A 16122-nucleotide genomic window follows, 5' to 3' on the forward strand; every position below is an offset into this window, starting at 1 on the left:
TGATTTGAGTTCTTTTAGGAATGGAAATTATTTTTATTTTTGAAATGGGCATATGAAGATTTCGGGTTATAATTTGGGTTGGGTCTTAGTTATTTGGGTGGATTTTTTTAATTATGGGTAAAAAACAAATAGATTTTGGATAGGCTTTTATGATTGAGACACGTGTCCCTCTGTTAATTAAAAGGATATATACATACCAAAAATTAGACGGTAAGGGCATCAGTGTCCTAAAAGTACAACGGAGGATATTTAGATACCATTTATGATAATTCGAGGGTATATTTGTCCTTTTTCCCAATAATTAATGTTAACCGTAATAACAGAAAATAAATATGATTGTTTAAAAATGTTTAATTTGCACTATGTAATTTTTCTGTTTTACCAAGTATAACATATGGATTGTTAAAAAAAGTTTTAAAAATGTATTATTAATAAAAAGGGAATAATGTGATACGACGTCCATTAGGAGAGAGGAGAATGTTTTTTGTTTCAAGTATATTTTGAGAAAAATATGTATAGTTGGGTCACATTATAGTGTCTTGAAACAAACAAAATGATACTACTAGGTAATTTCTCAAACATGGGTAACTATCTAGGAAAATTACTCTTTAAACCACTTTCTAAGAAAATATTTTCCAAAAATATATACTTTTTCTTCTACCAAACACACAAGTCAATTTAATTTGACTCTTTCAAGATGGCTAAACCACTGGACTCTTAACAGTAGGGATTGGGGCAGGGCGGGGTAAGTTTTTAAGCCTATGCTGAGCAGGGGGTATTTAAAATTGTGCAGGGAGAGGAATGGATGACGGTTGAAGTGGATTTTTTTAAAACTAATGCAAGATTTTATGTAGATTCAAACTTAATTTTAACTTTTTACATTATTTTTTAAACAAGCATTTTACTTAAAGATTGATTAAATTAAAGTTGAGTACATCATGAATCAAAGATGGGGATCTATTATCCACTACATAGCATCAGTCATAGAACCCGAAGTCTGAGCTAACTTATCACTCATTATTTATTAAAAATGGGTGCATTCTTATATACTTCACAGTTCGTACAATAATTTTTATAGAGAGAGAACTAATATGAATTCATCGCACTCGGAAAATGTCAAATTGTCAAAACAAAAATGAGCAGGAAACCCAAATCAAAAAAATACTAAGAGGAGAAAGGTACCAAATATGCAATTTCCTCTAAATTCATAGCCCCCATTTCAAGGCACCAAGCTTAAATGATGTATACTTTCCCTAGTGTAAAGTGATAATGCATTTACAATTAAGAAAGACAAAAGTGTCGTATAGCATATAGATAGATATATTATTTGAGGATTTCCTATGTACAACAAACTCCACGCCATAATTAGAGTACGATGCCATATTTCAAGTTTCCAACAACTTCAGAAGCTAGCTATACCTACAGAGCGATTGATGATTTATGGGCAATGTCATAAACCGAGATGAGGATCTCCGCACCAATCAGTATAATAATAAGCCATTCAAGGAAATCTGACTTCCTATTTTGAAGAATTTCTTGAAGGAATCGTATATTATGCTGCACACACATATCAAAATGTTAACTACTGCATTTACTCGTATGAAGAAATTCAACAGTTTTTTATCTTTTATAAAAGGAGCTGCAAACACGGTACACGTCAGGGTAAGGAAAAAAATGACATTTAAAGAACCTCTAGTCTTGGTTTAAGGTAAATAATCAGTAAAAAGAATAATTTAGAACCAAATAGGGCGTATTGACTATAGAGAATTCATGTAACTGAACCAATCTTTGTTTGGAATTTGAAGCTTCATTGATTGATTAAGAATGGAATACCATACCTCAACAAATTTCAGCTTAAAGTCGAGGCTTGCGAATCTTTGAGTCAACTCAAATTCATCTCTCAGATATTCCCAAATTTGAGCATATTTTGCATCCTTCCATGCAATATCCGATCTGAAAACAAAAGAAACTTCCATATGATACCAAACACAGAGCAAAGCAACTGTTACCTACCAAGAAAACTACCATCCATGTAAAACCGGATGTTGCCTTAAAATGAATTCACGTGACGTCAAACAGAAATTATCAATAATTCCAAGAAAGACATGTTTTTTTTTTTAAAAAAAAAATGATGATGGTACGAGGGCCAGCTTGCGCGTACCTCATTTATGTAATAGGTATCTGCAACATCCCATTAAGACATCAAATACCAGATAACTCTATCTAGCAAAATTTCAAATACCAAATAACTCCATCTACCAAGACTTACTATTTCATATGTATTTTGACAAATACTTCGAGTCAGACTAGAGACTGAAGTAGAAGAGTAGAAGATGGCCTGAGAGAAGGCGGCCTCTCTCGGGCTCGGGAAAGACAATTTGGCAAATACCAACTGGCTTCACTCAATCCACCAAGGCTTAGGCATACAGGAAGAAATCACGTATTTTTTGCCACTGCTTGGACTTACACCCCTAGTCTAGTTTGCACCCTCTTTATTGTCCACTAATACGCCACACCCTTGGCTGCTAAGGGTATTCTAAAATGAATTACTAAGACTAGGCATGCTTATTTACCTATGTGTGTGTGTGTGTATATATATATATATATATAGTTTTTAAAATGTTTATACTTGATACTATGATCTTTTCTCTCTGCAGCAATCAAACTGGATCAACTAAAATTGGGAAAGTTATAGTTGTAAGAAAGGTCAATTCTACACTTAAAATCAATATCTTGAAATGTCACTCTGAAATTCATGATATAACCATATTCAAAAGGATTCAACTATAAAATCAAATTGGGAAACTATTCAAGAAGAGAGGCCTCTCACAGATGATGAATTGTTGCAAAAGGCCAATTTGACCATAGATTTTGAAGAGGTAGCAAAAAAGGAAGAAATTGACTGGAAGCAGAGGTCTAAAGTCCAATGGTTAAAGCATGGGGATAAGAACACAATTTTTCCACAGAACTGCAACTTCTCACAAGAGATTCAACTGCATGGAGCAATTAGAAGTGGATGGTACTACTATCCAGTATCTAGATAGTATCAAGGAGGTTGTGCCAAACTACTACAAAGATCTTTTTTTGAGAAAGAAAACTACTACAAAGATCTATGCCTGAAAATTGAAGACCTAATTTTATAGACTCCATGAGTCTTCAAGGAGTACTGATGAGGAACAGATCTGGCTGCAGAGAGCCTTTGAGGAGGAAGAGATACTAGAGTGTGTGAATATATGTGCTATGGAGAAATCACCTGTATCAGATAGCTTCCCAATGGTGTTTTTCTAGAATTTCTGGAATCTACTGAAGGAATTTATTACCAAGACCATCCAACATTTTCACTCAAATCAGGTCTTTGAGAAGAGCTTCAACGCAACGTTCATTGCTCTGACCCCAAAGAAGCCTGGAGCCTCGGAGCTAAAAAACTTCAAACCTATTAGCCTGGTTGGGGATGTAACACAAGATTATTGGCACAGAGGCAAAAGAAAGTATAGATAAATTGGCCAACAAACATCAGATGGCATTCATTAAAGATAGACAAATAATGGATGCAGCATCATAGTCAGTGAATGCATAGACTCAAGATTGAAGAGTGGGGTCCCAGGCATAATGTGTAAATTGGATATTCAAAAAGCTTATGACCATGTGAATTGGGGCTTTCTTACTGAATATTCTCAGGCAAATGGGGTTTGGAGACAGATGGGTGAAGTGGATAGAATACTGCATTAAAATAGTCAGGTTCTCTGTGCTTGTGAATGAAGAACTTGTTGGTTTTTTTGCATCAAAAAGGGGTTTGAGACAGGGTGATCCCATCTCTCCTTTCCCGTTCATTCTGTCAATGGAAGGTTTTGATAGCATGATGAGAATAGCAGCTCAAAAAAAGATGGATCAGAGGGTCCAAAGTTGGGGACAGTGTAGGGAGAGAGATGGAAGTTGGTCATCTGTTGTATGTAGATGACACCATCATTTTTTGTAAACCAGTGGCTGAATTGATAAGCTATATTAGAGTGATCCTTGTCTTGTTTGAAGCTGTATGTCACGGACTTAGAGTCTTACTAAAGCTCCGTGCGGCACTTGACAACTTACTCACTAGTCTTTCAAGATCTTGTAAGCTCAAGTAAGCCCTTTGAAACTAAGATCGCTAAGAGAATGAAAGGAAATACTTAGAGAAATTTAGAAGAAGGCTTATATTGCTTATAAGAAAGCTTTACAAGTTGTTGGATGTTTGTTCTCAAGCTTGGATGCCTTGCAAATGAATGGCACCCCCTATTTATACTAACTCCTAAGGACTAAAGTGCAATTAAAAATTACTTACAAGTCCCTAGATTATTTACACAAAGGCCCCTCTCTAGAATTCTCACACACTAGAGAATTCTAAGGCTTTTCTTGAAAAGTCTAAGTTATTCTAGAGAATTCTAGCCTTCTTGAATATTTTAAAAGGTTCTAGAGTTCTCCGCAAACCTCTCCACAACTCTAGACCTTTCCGCCCCTATCCGAACGCAAAATTTAATTGTGAAGTGGCGGGACGTGACACTCTCCCCCACCTATTGATGCAACGACCATGTCGCATCGTTGCTGCGTCGCCAACCGGGTTTTGTCTTCTCATACGCGTGGCCAATAGTCCATTGACTCGATCAACGCCCTTGCGCAATGCCTTCAGTTGCTTCCTGATCTCTTTCGGCCCAGTCTTGTGATCTACCTCATTCCTAGGAGACACACGCCTCTGCAACTTCCTTGGCATCACGACATTGTTCTCTTTTGGTACCTTCTTCGTGCGTGGTGGCAGAGACCTTTGTGCGTTATTGTCTTATTTCGAACTTGCAATGGTGGCTCTATGCGTCGACTCCTTCTTCTTAGGGCCTCTTATGAGCTGTAGGGCTGTTAGACGGACTTGTCCTTCCGTCTTCGGTACCTTAACCAGGGGCACCATATATGATCTTCCTTGCTCCATGACTAGAAGTCGTTGGAGGTAAGGGTCGATCACCGCGTGGCACTGCTGGAAGAACTCCTGCCTAAGAATTATATCGAAGAGATCTAAAGGAGCGACAGTGAAGTTGGCCTTACCTTGCCACTCGCCTAGCGTGATGCTCACTCCATGCGTGACTCCACACACGGGGGTCGGTGGTGCATTGACTGTCCTGAGTTGGGCGTTACTTGGACTGTAACTTAGCCCCAACCCTGTCGCTGCTGTCTTGGTCATTATATTGACCTCTGCACCCGTGTCGACCATAGCACAAACGGGTCTTCCATTGATCGTGAGGTCAACATATTGCGCGCCACATCCTCTTGGCTTCTCTGGCTGCTTGGTGATCGCTCCGCATAGCCCTATCAAGCCCAACTGCATCGTTTATGCGCCTTGTCCTTGCTCTTGTGCATCCTTCTCCTTCCATTCGCATAGGATGGCTCCAAGGCTCTTCAGTTCAGGGCACTTTGCATAGCCATGCGGCCCATTACATATGTAGCAACCACCTTTGTTGGCAACCTCTGTCTTCCTCTCCGTGTTGCCATGACGTCCAGACTTCTTGCCATCGGACTTGTAGGTATCATGATTCTTAGGATGGGGCCGCTGCTCCTCGCCTTTGCCACGATCTCCCCCACCATGGTCATGACTACCTCTCATCTCCTCTCTCTGGCTCTATCGGGCTTCTCATGCCTGAAGTCTGTCAAAGCTTCGGCCTGCGTAATGGCTTCATCTATGGTCCTGACCTGCCGACATTCCAGCTCCGTCCTGGCCCAATTTTGCAGCACATCCATGAAGTGGAACAACATATCATCATCCGTAAGGTTAGGAATTTGAAGCATGAGGGTAGTAAACTCCTGCACATAAGCGCGGATGCTACCCGTTTGCTTCAGCTCCCTAAACTTGCGCTTCGTCTCATAGATGACGTTGTTAGGGAAGAAGGCTTTCTTGAACTCCTCCCGGAATTGCTCCCAGGTGTTGATGGTGCACGTCCCCTTCCCTATCTCGGCCTCCTTGCGCCTCCACCATAGCATGGCCATCTCCGAAAGATACAACACAGCGGTGTTGCTCTTACTCTCGTCGCTCTTCAGCCTATTGCATTTGAAGTAATTCTCCAAATGCCATAAGAAGTTCTCCACCTCTTGCGCGTCACGGACGCCTTTGAACATAGGTGGCTTGGGAGCCTCGACCTTGGCCTCCCTATCTCGGTCAAGCGACGATGATCCTCCAACTTCCACGCCCTCCTTGAGTGCTTTCATCTCGGCCTTCATGGTCTCAATCATGCTCAACACCTCCATGAGCCAACACTCCAAGGAAGTGATGGCCTCCTTCATCTCGAACTCGGCCTGCTGACGTCCCTCCAACTCCTTGCAGATGTTGTCAGTCTCCTCAAGGGTGAAGTCATCGAGAGTCTTAAACTTGCTATCAGCCACGTTCAAATGCCGGCCTAATATCTCCACGGCCTGCCTCGCCGTTTCAACCCTTGCGTTCCACTCCTCTCCTGCGGTGACGTCGATGGCCTCCTCGCCAAGTTCATCGTCACTTGCTTGGTGGTCGAAGGTGGATGAGATGTTAGCGCCTCGCTGGTGTGGGGTCGAGCAGCATTTCCTCACAACCCTTTTGGTGCTTCTTTCCTTTGCGGTTTTTCTTTCCTCCCTCCGGACGGACGTTGGTGGTGCTAGCAGCGTTCACGTCTCCTTCGGTTGCCATTCCCTTAGTATCATACCTCTCTGATACCACTTTGTCACGAACTTAGAGTCTTACTAAAGCTCCGTGCGACACTCGACAACTTACTCACTAGTCTTTCAAGATCTTGTAAGCTCAAGTAAGCCCTTTGAAACTAAGATCGCTAAGAGAATGAAAGGAAAGACTTAGAGAAATTTAGAAGAAGGCTTATATTGCTTATAAGAAAGCTTTACAAGTTGTTGGATGCTTGTTCTCAAGCTTGGATGCCTTGCAAATGAATGGCACCCCCTATTTATACCAACTCCTAAGGACTAAAGTGCAATTAAAAATTACTTACAAGTTCCTAAATTATTTACACAAAGGCCCCTCTCTAGAATTCTCTACACACTCTAGAGAATTTTAAAGCTTTTCTTGAAAAATCTAAGTTATTCTAGAGAATTCCTTAGAATTCTCTAGCCTTCTTGAATATTCTAAAAGGTTCTAGAGTTCTCCGCAAACCTCTCCACAACTCTAGACCTTTCCGCCCCTATCCAGACACAAAATTTAATTGTGAAGTGGCAGGACGTGACATGTAGCAGGGTTGAAAGTTAACTGTTAACTGGGGGAAGAGCAAGAGCAGTTTAATCTCAGTGAATGAGGTTCACCAGATTCAAGATATGGCCAGCATCCTGGGATGCAAAAGAGAGCATTTACCCACAACTTATTTGGGTTGCCCCTGGGAAGCAAACATGTCTTTAGAGATTTGGGAGAGCGTCTTGGAAAGAACAGAACAGAAATTCACCAAATGGAAGGCTCAGTACTTGTCCTTAAGTGGTAGACTGATCCTAATCAATTCTGTCCTAGATGCATTACCCACTTATGTGATGTCCCTATTCCCAATTTCCAATTCCATCTAGTTGTGAAGAAACTTAATAGTTTAGAGGAGATTTTCTTAGGCATGGAAACAAAGAAGGGAAGGGTTACTGCCTTGTTAACTGGAAAACAGTAATGCTGAATAAAGGAAGAGGAGGATTGGGGGTCGGAAATCTCAGATTGCAGAATGAAGGCATCTGATCCTTATGGTATGGGAGTTTGGAGAACAATCAGAGGCCACTGATGGAAGCCAATCTTAGCTTTAAGATAGGCAACAGAAACAAGACAAAATTTTGACACGATGGATGGATTGATCAATCACCATTCAAAGAGAAATTTCCAGATTTTTTTCAGATATGTGGTAACACTGAGGCCAGAGTAAGTGAGTGCTGGTCAGTACGGGATTATAACATCTCGTTCAGACGAACGCTAAATGATTGGGAGATTGACAGAGTGGCCTCATTACTTGGAAAGCTAGGAGGAAGCAACATTGTCACAATAGAGGCAGATAGGGTGCTGTGGAGCGGCCAGGGGGGGGTGGGGGTACTCTCTACCATTAGAACTATTTCTGGAAAAGTATCATCCCCACCAAGGTAAAATTGCTTTACTTGACTAGTGATTAAGAGGGCATGTCTAACTCAAGAAGTTCTGTAGAAGAAAGGGAGACAGTTAGTTCCTAGGTGCTTTGTGCATAACACTACAGGGGAGACAAACAAGCATCTCTTCCTACGTTGCAGCTTCAGTTACTCAGTTGTGTAATCTCTTCCTCAACATAACAAGTTACATCTGGACCATGCCAGAGCACACATCAGATCTATTAAATAGTTGGATTAGGAGGGGAGGTAGTAAGAGTCAGAAGAAATGGAGGAGATTAGTTCCATCATGCATATGGTGGTTAGTATGGCTGGAAAGAAGTGGTATAATTTTTGAGGATAGGCCCAATTTCATTCATAAAGTGAAATGGAATTGCATTGAATCCTTACTTTTTTGGTGTAAACAATTGTGTATAGTTGATATAGATCAGATAGTAGACAAATAGGAGACTTGTAATTGATAATATTCCATTTTGGAGGTGGCCAGCATGCCCGTAATACTTAATACTGAAGAATACAACCTTACCAGTTTCAAAAAAAGAATTCAACTATAAAAGTAGAAAGATTGAAAGAGCTGACACGAAAAAGTTTGTAACTTTTTCCAGAACATGAATGACTAATTGGGGTGCAACAATTAACTTCTGTTTCTCATAAAAAGGGCCCCCAGTTCTTGGATTGAAATAATAATAAGTATTAGAAAATACAAAGCACATTTCCAGGCCACTTCCACTTTACAAAAGTTTCCTAGTTCCCAGATAGAAAAAGTTAATTTCTATACCATACTCTTCCAAATCACAATATTGATATAATAGGGAAACAGAAAAAGGAAGAAGAAATAAAGAAATTCATGACATAGCTAAATAGATGCAAATATACCTTTCAAAAAGTCCTAGCTTAAGAATCACATCAGCAAGATTAGAATTTGCCTTGCCAACCAGTTGGAAAAGCTTTTTTCTCTCCATTGTGAAAGTTCCAGTCTTCTCCATTCCACGATTGATGTCCGTAAACTCAGCAACCATTCCATCAACCTGGAATGGCAGAGGATACCAGTCAGAAAGTTACTACAACTAAGAACCTTCTCAGGCTGATCACATATAAGTTGGAAGACACTTACTTGGCGAACATAATAATCAAGAGCAATACTTTGACCAAGAACACTGCCAATGGTTCGGATACCATCTATATTCATATACTGCAACATTATGTAGTCTAATCCGCCTTGCATCCATGTGCTCAAAGTTGGCTTCTCTCTTACCTCATATTCTAAAGTTCCACAAAATAGACATCAGTGACAGTCCAGAAAACTTTTGTTCTTAAAAGAGATGAGAGAATTGAATCTCACTCAAAGTTGGTACAGAAACACATGAGATGACTTAATAAGTTAATATTAGATTCCAAAAAAGACTAAGAACACAATTCTACAGAATGAACAGAAGCACAAACAAGGGAATGATCATTTACATTTTTTTTATGACAAGGGGAATCCGCAGCCACTACCCTTTGTGTGCGCATAGGGTAAACCCCCTCTCCTATGCAATAGCTCGCAAACCACACAGGAGAGTTAACCCAGGGAATGATCATTTACATACACAATTGTCCAATGTACTTAATAACGACAAATTATTTCAAGTAGCCAAAATTTACTAGATCAAGAACTAACAGGCAACTTCAGTATGACACACACTTCAGTTGATTAGTATAAAGGAAAATAATTAAAATGCACTCCAAGTCCTAACACGAGTGTCATTCAGTTTCTGACACTTCCCAGAGAGGTCATCAATTAATGGGAAAGTGAGTTTTAGGAAGTGAAGAGATTCTTCCATGAAATTCCATAATTGTGCGTTCTATTTATAACAGCCTGAATCAGCATGTTAGAAGAAGAAAAAAAATGAAGGTCTGAAATTGAAAATAAAGTCACTAATAATGCCAAAAAAAACTTTAGCATATGAATGAAAATTGTCATTTGGATCTCTCCCAAAAAAAAAAAAAAAAGGGCTGATTTGACTGTTAAATTCCTAATCACATCCACCCCTCCCCGGGAAAGTAAAAATGTCTTTCTCTTTGCTTTTTTCCCAGAAAGTTCTACTCAGTGAATCCTTTGAGGGGAAAGCAGAAGTTAGAATTGGCAGCAGAACTGAAGATCCAGGTCACTTCTGTTTCTTGTTTTTAAGCAAAACCAACTCAAATCCAAATTCCTAATATCAAGATGCAACCTTATCATAAAACATTTACTACCTCAAAAATATGTAGTTCCAATAGTGATGGTGTCAGAAATAAAAGAAAGAATAAGAATAATAAACATTTGTCCAAAAAAAAAAAGAAAAATGAACAGACTATATAACAAATTTAAAACACATTTTCTTTTATTAGTAAGTAAATTCATAAAGCATTTTGTAGCTTGAATCATTCTCACATAAACTCACCATCCTTTCTCATCTCCGGTAATAACCCTGAAGCATGTCTCTCGACAATCTTCAGGTATCCATCAACCTCGTGATCGGAAACATTAAACAAGACAATCGAGCCATATTGAAAAACTACCATGTAACAGCAGTCACTGCCACTTAAGTTGGCACCTAATGCCTGAAAGCATAACACATTATTATATTAGGAAAAAATACAATAACACTAACAAGTAATATTGGAATTTATTATATGCTTATTTAGCAAGGAAAAACAAAAACAAGACCACCTCAATCCAAAAACTTCTGCACTAAAAGAAAAACAGAAAATCCTCAAAAACAAACCTGCACAGGAGCAAGCTTGGGGAAAAAAAGTATAGCATGGAAAAGGAAAGGAAAATGTCAGGCAAAAAAACTTTCAGCCCAATGCCTTTAAACAGAACCAACATCAATCAATCAACCACACCTTGATTGCAAACTGGCTGGGGTGGTTATGCAGATCTACTATATCCATTCTATTGTAATAAGATCTATTTCATCACAATACTAACAAATTAGTCTCTTAATGCAAATCAGGAGTTCTCTAAAACTACTAAAATCCATCATTCACTTCCTACATTGACATGCAACTCTTTCAACCAGATTGACAAAAACTCCTAGATATAACAAAAATTTCCAATGAGGCAGATGTGGTCAATCAAAGTGAACTCATGTTCACAGGGGTTCACTACGTGGAATTGTAGATGGTCTAGTTTCTACCTGTTGCAAACAGATAGAAAAGGTCTATTGTCTGCAGACATCAGGAAAAATCCTATTTCTGATAAAATTAGATCATGAATCTGGAAAGGTAATTGACGAACGATCAGCCAGAACCTAACAACAGCCAGAAATTAGATCATGAATCTGGCTAGATTGCAAGAAGGCAAATAACAAATGATCTCAACTACAAACCGAAGAAGAACATTCACATCATGCGTACAATGGCAAGTAAAGCCATAGTTTGCACGGAGGCAGTTAGACAGATAAGTGCTCCTCTGTAAATATGCAATCTTCAACATTCAATACTTCAAGAACATATCACCAGTCCATGCCTCTTTTGGGGGAGCATGAATTTGAAGCTGAGAACATTGAAGGTGCTCCAATCACTATTGTCAAGTAGATAAAGAGGACATCATGCCCCAGTTAAAATAGCAAACCAGTCTAGCACAAGAAGAACAGAGAAGGGTAATTTATATATTTCATCTTGCTGACGCTTTATCATTTTGAGTGCTTATCATGCTACATATAACAGATCCATACATGTTATGGTCCATAAAAATCTATAGCTTCATGCATTACAAAATCACAATTCAAGTGCCTACAACTTTAAAGATAAAAAGTGAAAGAATGCCACAATCTATCAGCAACTTTGTAGGCAATTGCAGCAAACACCTCTGTACTAGTTTTACCCTCTTCTTTTTTTGTAAAAAATAAAATACTAATGATCTTTAGTTAAAAGAAATTGAAAAGTGTTTATTGTTTCCAAATTTTCAGGAAGAAAATTTCAACCATATTTGAAAAACTCCACTTTATCCTGGAAGATACAAGAGTGTTGATGAGCCAACTACCTCCCCATGACTCAACTTGATATTATCTTCCCCTGAGTATCACAAGTTACTTCTAGATTCTCATGATACTCATCAAGATGTGGTGATTAGTAACTTTTGATATATAAATCTGCTCCAGCAAAAGAATTACGCTACAATGGCTGAGGAGAGAAGAGCGTTGAGTACATTAATGTAGAATGAGTAGGACCACACTGTGATAAAGATCTATTCATGGATACTCTATATCTTAGTTGGAGATAATTTAGTGTCATGGAAAAGGTGGAAACATATGTGATTGCATATTATAGTAGAGTGCAGACGCAGAAAATCGAACTATAATGGTGGAAAATGTATAAAGAGCAAGCAACTACTCAACGAAAATTTGGATAAGTAAGATATTACTTGAGGTTGAGTGTAATATTTATTAAGCACTTCATATTGTATCAAATCCAATGCTTTATAAGAGAATCAAACACATAATAGACTGTGACTTTGCAAGGGAAAAGATATCTTAGGAGACATAGTTTAGAAGTTTTATTCACCAACTTGAAGAGGAGTGACAGGTAGAGGGTGCAAACAAATTGGACTTATATAGAAAAATGAGTAGACACATCTTGAATCAAGAAATCCAATTATAAACACCAAAGAGTGTAACTATAAAAAGTAACAAAGCATACTCTCAACCTTCTCTTCCGTTACTCATCTAACAGATTATATTTCCATAAAATCAACCAAACAAGGTCCAAAACACCAAAGTAACCCTCATAATCATGTGTATCCAAACTATTCTTAGTATCCCCATATCTTAAAACAAAATTATTCAAATTCAAAGACAGAAGATACACAAAAGACACACTCACACTGGCAGCCTTCTTAGTATCCCCAAATCTTAAAACAACATAATTCGTCATTCGAGACGAAGGTGGAATAAAATTCTGCTTGTTCTGTTCCACTAAGCTCCTCAAATCCACACTGCAAAAACTTCCAATCAATACTTCCCTATTCTGAACAAAAAACGAAATGAAAGAAACAGATATAAAAAAAAAAAAAACCAAACCTAGTAGAGAAAAAGAATGCCCTAACAGGAATATACGGCTTAACAGCTGTAGCACTAGCATCATCATCATCCTCTTCCCTCTCCAAACACAATTCCTCAGCTTCGGCGATCTCCGAGCACGAAAGGGCGTCGTTCCAATCCACCGTGTGCGCTGAAGACGATATTGTAGAGAGACATTTAACCACAGCGAAACTAGGCTTCTTACTAGAGGAAATCAAGCCGTGGTTCAAAGAATGCGATTGTCGTCGGAGAATGAGGGAGAAAGTTAGAGTAATTGGGCGATGAGAATTTTGTAGGTTTCGGGAGAGAGTGTGGAGAAGAGAAGGGTTTGTTGTGGAGTGAGTGAAGAGAGTTCGAAAAGCTTTGTTGAGAGAAGGAATGGAGGAAGAAATAGCAGTAACAGACTTCATAGGAGCAGCGTGGAGAAGAAAGAGAAGCAAAGCAGTGGTTTATGGGTCTCCACTCTCCACACTGTCCTTAAGGTTTTTCAGCCGCATTTTCTAAATGAATGGGTAGGTTGGGTGTTATAATAGTTTCTTCTTCTTCTTCTTTTTTCCAATTTTTTTTTCCCACAAATGGCTTTTTCTTCAAGTTAAGCTGTCTACTTTCCTTTTTAGACTAACGGTGTGTTCGGTAAGAAGGAAAAGAAAATATTTTCCAATTTTTTTTATGTTTAATTGATTTAAATGTTTTGAAAAATATTTTTTAAATTAATTTATTTTCTTCAAATTTAAGGAAAATTATTTTTCATAGTGTAAAAATTTTATATATGTCATATATTATAGTAATATTTTCAAGCTATAGCAGTAGATTTAGACTTTCAAGTTATAACATTAAAAATTTCAGGTTCTAACAAATAATTTTTTAAAAAAAAAACTGTTTTCAATAATTGAAAAAAATTGTTTAAATAAAATAAAGAGATAAAAGAAAAATGAAAAAAAATGTTTTTTAATGAAAACAGGTAATAAACTGAAATTGTGGTGTTAATTTAATTTGAATTTATTGTAGATAATTAATAAATAGCACGAATTAAGGGATTTAAACTAATTAAGATTAATTAGTATCCTTAATTCACACAAATCAGTTAAAATCAAATAAAATTCAAATTTTATCTTCTTCTTTTTTCAACGTTTCTCTCTTTTCAATTTGCAACAAAAAAAATTCAACGTTTCTCTCTTCAATTTTCAACAAAAAAAAATCTCACATTCGAGTAATTGAAGTTTTTTCATCTTTGAAAATTCTTGATTTTGTTGTGATGGACAACTACGTATCAATTTTAATCAAACATGGTGAAAGATGGGATCCTTCTGGTTAGTATTTATTATTGTTTAACGTTTGTTTTAGAATGATAGCGAAATGAAACAAAAATGATCAAACTGTCGATTAATTGAAGGTGGAGTCATATTTTGTTAACTGTTGATATCATATTATGTTTATTGTTGTAAAATGTAAAAAAATTAGTGTTTTTTTGTTTATTTGTTTATTTTGTATACGGTTGTTGTTTTGTGAAATTATAAATTTAATGTGATTTTATGAATAAATTTGATAGAATAAATTAAACGAAATTTGTATGAAAGTGTGCTAATTATNTGTGAAATTATAAATTTAATGTGATTTTATGAATAAATTTGATAGAATAAATTAAATGAAATTTGTATGAAAGTGTGCTAATAATTCTGTAAAAATAATTTAATTATAATGTTGACGAATTTATGAAAATTTATTTTATTTGATAATGAATTTGATAGTATAAGTCGAATGAATTATGTTGAAAAGTGTGTTAAGAAATATGTAAAAAAAAAATGGAATTCTTGATGAAGTGTATTACAAGTGTTTTAAATTGGTATTAAATGTGAAATTGTTGAGTTTATATTAGTTTTGTTATTTCTCTATAAAGTTGGGTGACAGTAATTAATTATTTGGGACGAGAAATGTATATAGTTTGAATGAATAATCGTTTTGTATGAAATGTGTATTAAATGAGTATGAAAATGTATAGATTTGGTATGAATGATGATTGTTGTATGAAATGTGTATTAAGTGAGTATTAAATGTGAAATATTATGTTTTATATGAAATTTGTTTTGTAATGTACTGTCTGGATGATATTTGTATGAAAAAAAAATGACGAGTGTGTATAATTTTGTTGTTATTATAATGATTTTTATGGATGAAATTTGTATTGTCTTTGGAATGAAAAGTTAATATTAATTAACATATTTCGAATTGATTTGTATAATGTTAGACTAATTGTTATTTTTTTGAATGAAATAGAGAATTATGTTGATTTTCAAATGAAATGAATTATATATGAAAGAGGGTTGCTGATGTGAAATTTAAAAGGTCCAAAGTTACTTGCAGTAGATGTTGTTAAGTTGGCCACAACATGAAGCATGTTCAAATTATCTTGTGCAAAACTAATCATTGTTTATTTGTTTAGACTATATATAATTTTTATTTTATTTTGTCGTTTAGATTAATGTTTTGTTTTGATATGAAACATAATTGGTTTGAAGTACATTATAAACTTAGTGTTTAATATACCATTCATTCTTTATACACAGTTTATTCATTAATCATACAGATTGCATATTGTTAAAAATAAAATTTATTCCAGCTTAATAATACATAAGATAGTGTAAATATTAGTGATAATTATAAAAGGTAATTATGGTAGCCTGAGTATTTAATTTAATGTAAGTTTACATGAATATTAATTTGGTTTTCAACTGGTGTCCTACTATAAATAAATTTAAAACAAATTGCAGTTAGTGTTTCATTTCCACACTACCTTCAGTTAGTGTCATACACATATTAATCAAAATTTCATACACGTTTTATCCAAACAACATGTATAAAAATTGATAAATTCATATAATCACACTATTTATACCATTTGTATATCAATATTATATCACAATTCATACAATATCCAACAATAAAATATTAAACTCATAGGCATACACGTATTAATCAGATTTCATAC

The 16122-nt window shown here is 36.4% G+C and overlaps 1 protein-coding gene across 1 annotated transcript; it reads right to left on the minus strand.

Annotated features, from left to right (window-relative positions):
* Nucleotides 1–1121: 1121 nt before the first annotated feature.
* LOC125855151 (protein RETARDED ROOT GROWTH-LIKE) lies at nucleotides 1122–13688 on the minus strand. The gene is made up of 7 exons (XM_049534832.1): nucleotides 13137–13688; nucleotides 12940–13051; nucleotides 10515–10674; nucleotides 9206–9354; nucleotides 8968–9119; nucleotides 1839–1953; nucleotides 1122–1557 (listed from the first exon to the last, which is right to left on the minus strand). Exons 1-7 carry the CDS (start codon nucleotides 13544–13546, stop codon nucleotides 1420–1422), a joined length of 1236 nt encoding a protein of 411 aa, XP_049390789.1. The 5' UTR covers nucleotides 13547–13688; the 3' UTR covers nucleotides 1122–1419.
* Nucleotides 13689–16122: the final 2434 nt, after the last annotated feature.

This window comes from Solanum stenotomum, chromosome 2 (assembly GCF_019186545.1).
Source record: "Solanum stenotomum isolate F172 chromosome 2, ASM1918654v1, whole genome shotgun sequence".
NCBI classification, from domain to species: domain Eukaryota; kingdom Viridiplantae; phylum Streptophyta; class Magnoliopsida; order Solanales; family Solanaceae; genus Solanum; species Solanum stenotomum.

Bases quoted from the DNA above. Each gene is read 5' to 3' on its own strand.
- LOC125855151 (XM_049534832.1), bottom strand. From the start codon at position 13,546: ATGAAGTCTGTTACTGCTATTTCTTCCTCCATTCCTTCTCTCAACAAA. The intron at 1,954-8,967 runs GTATATTTGCAT...TTTTGTTTTCAG, and splicing joins AAGCTAGGACTTTTTGAAAG to ATCGGATATTGCATGGAAGG. The intron at 1,558-1,838 runs GTATGGTATTCC...ATGTGTGTGCAG, and splicing joins TTAAGCTGAAATTTGTTGAG to CATAATATACGATTCCTTCA.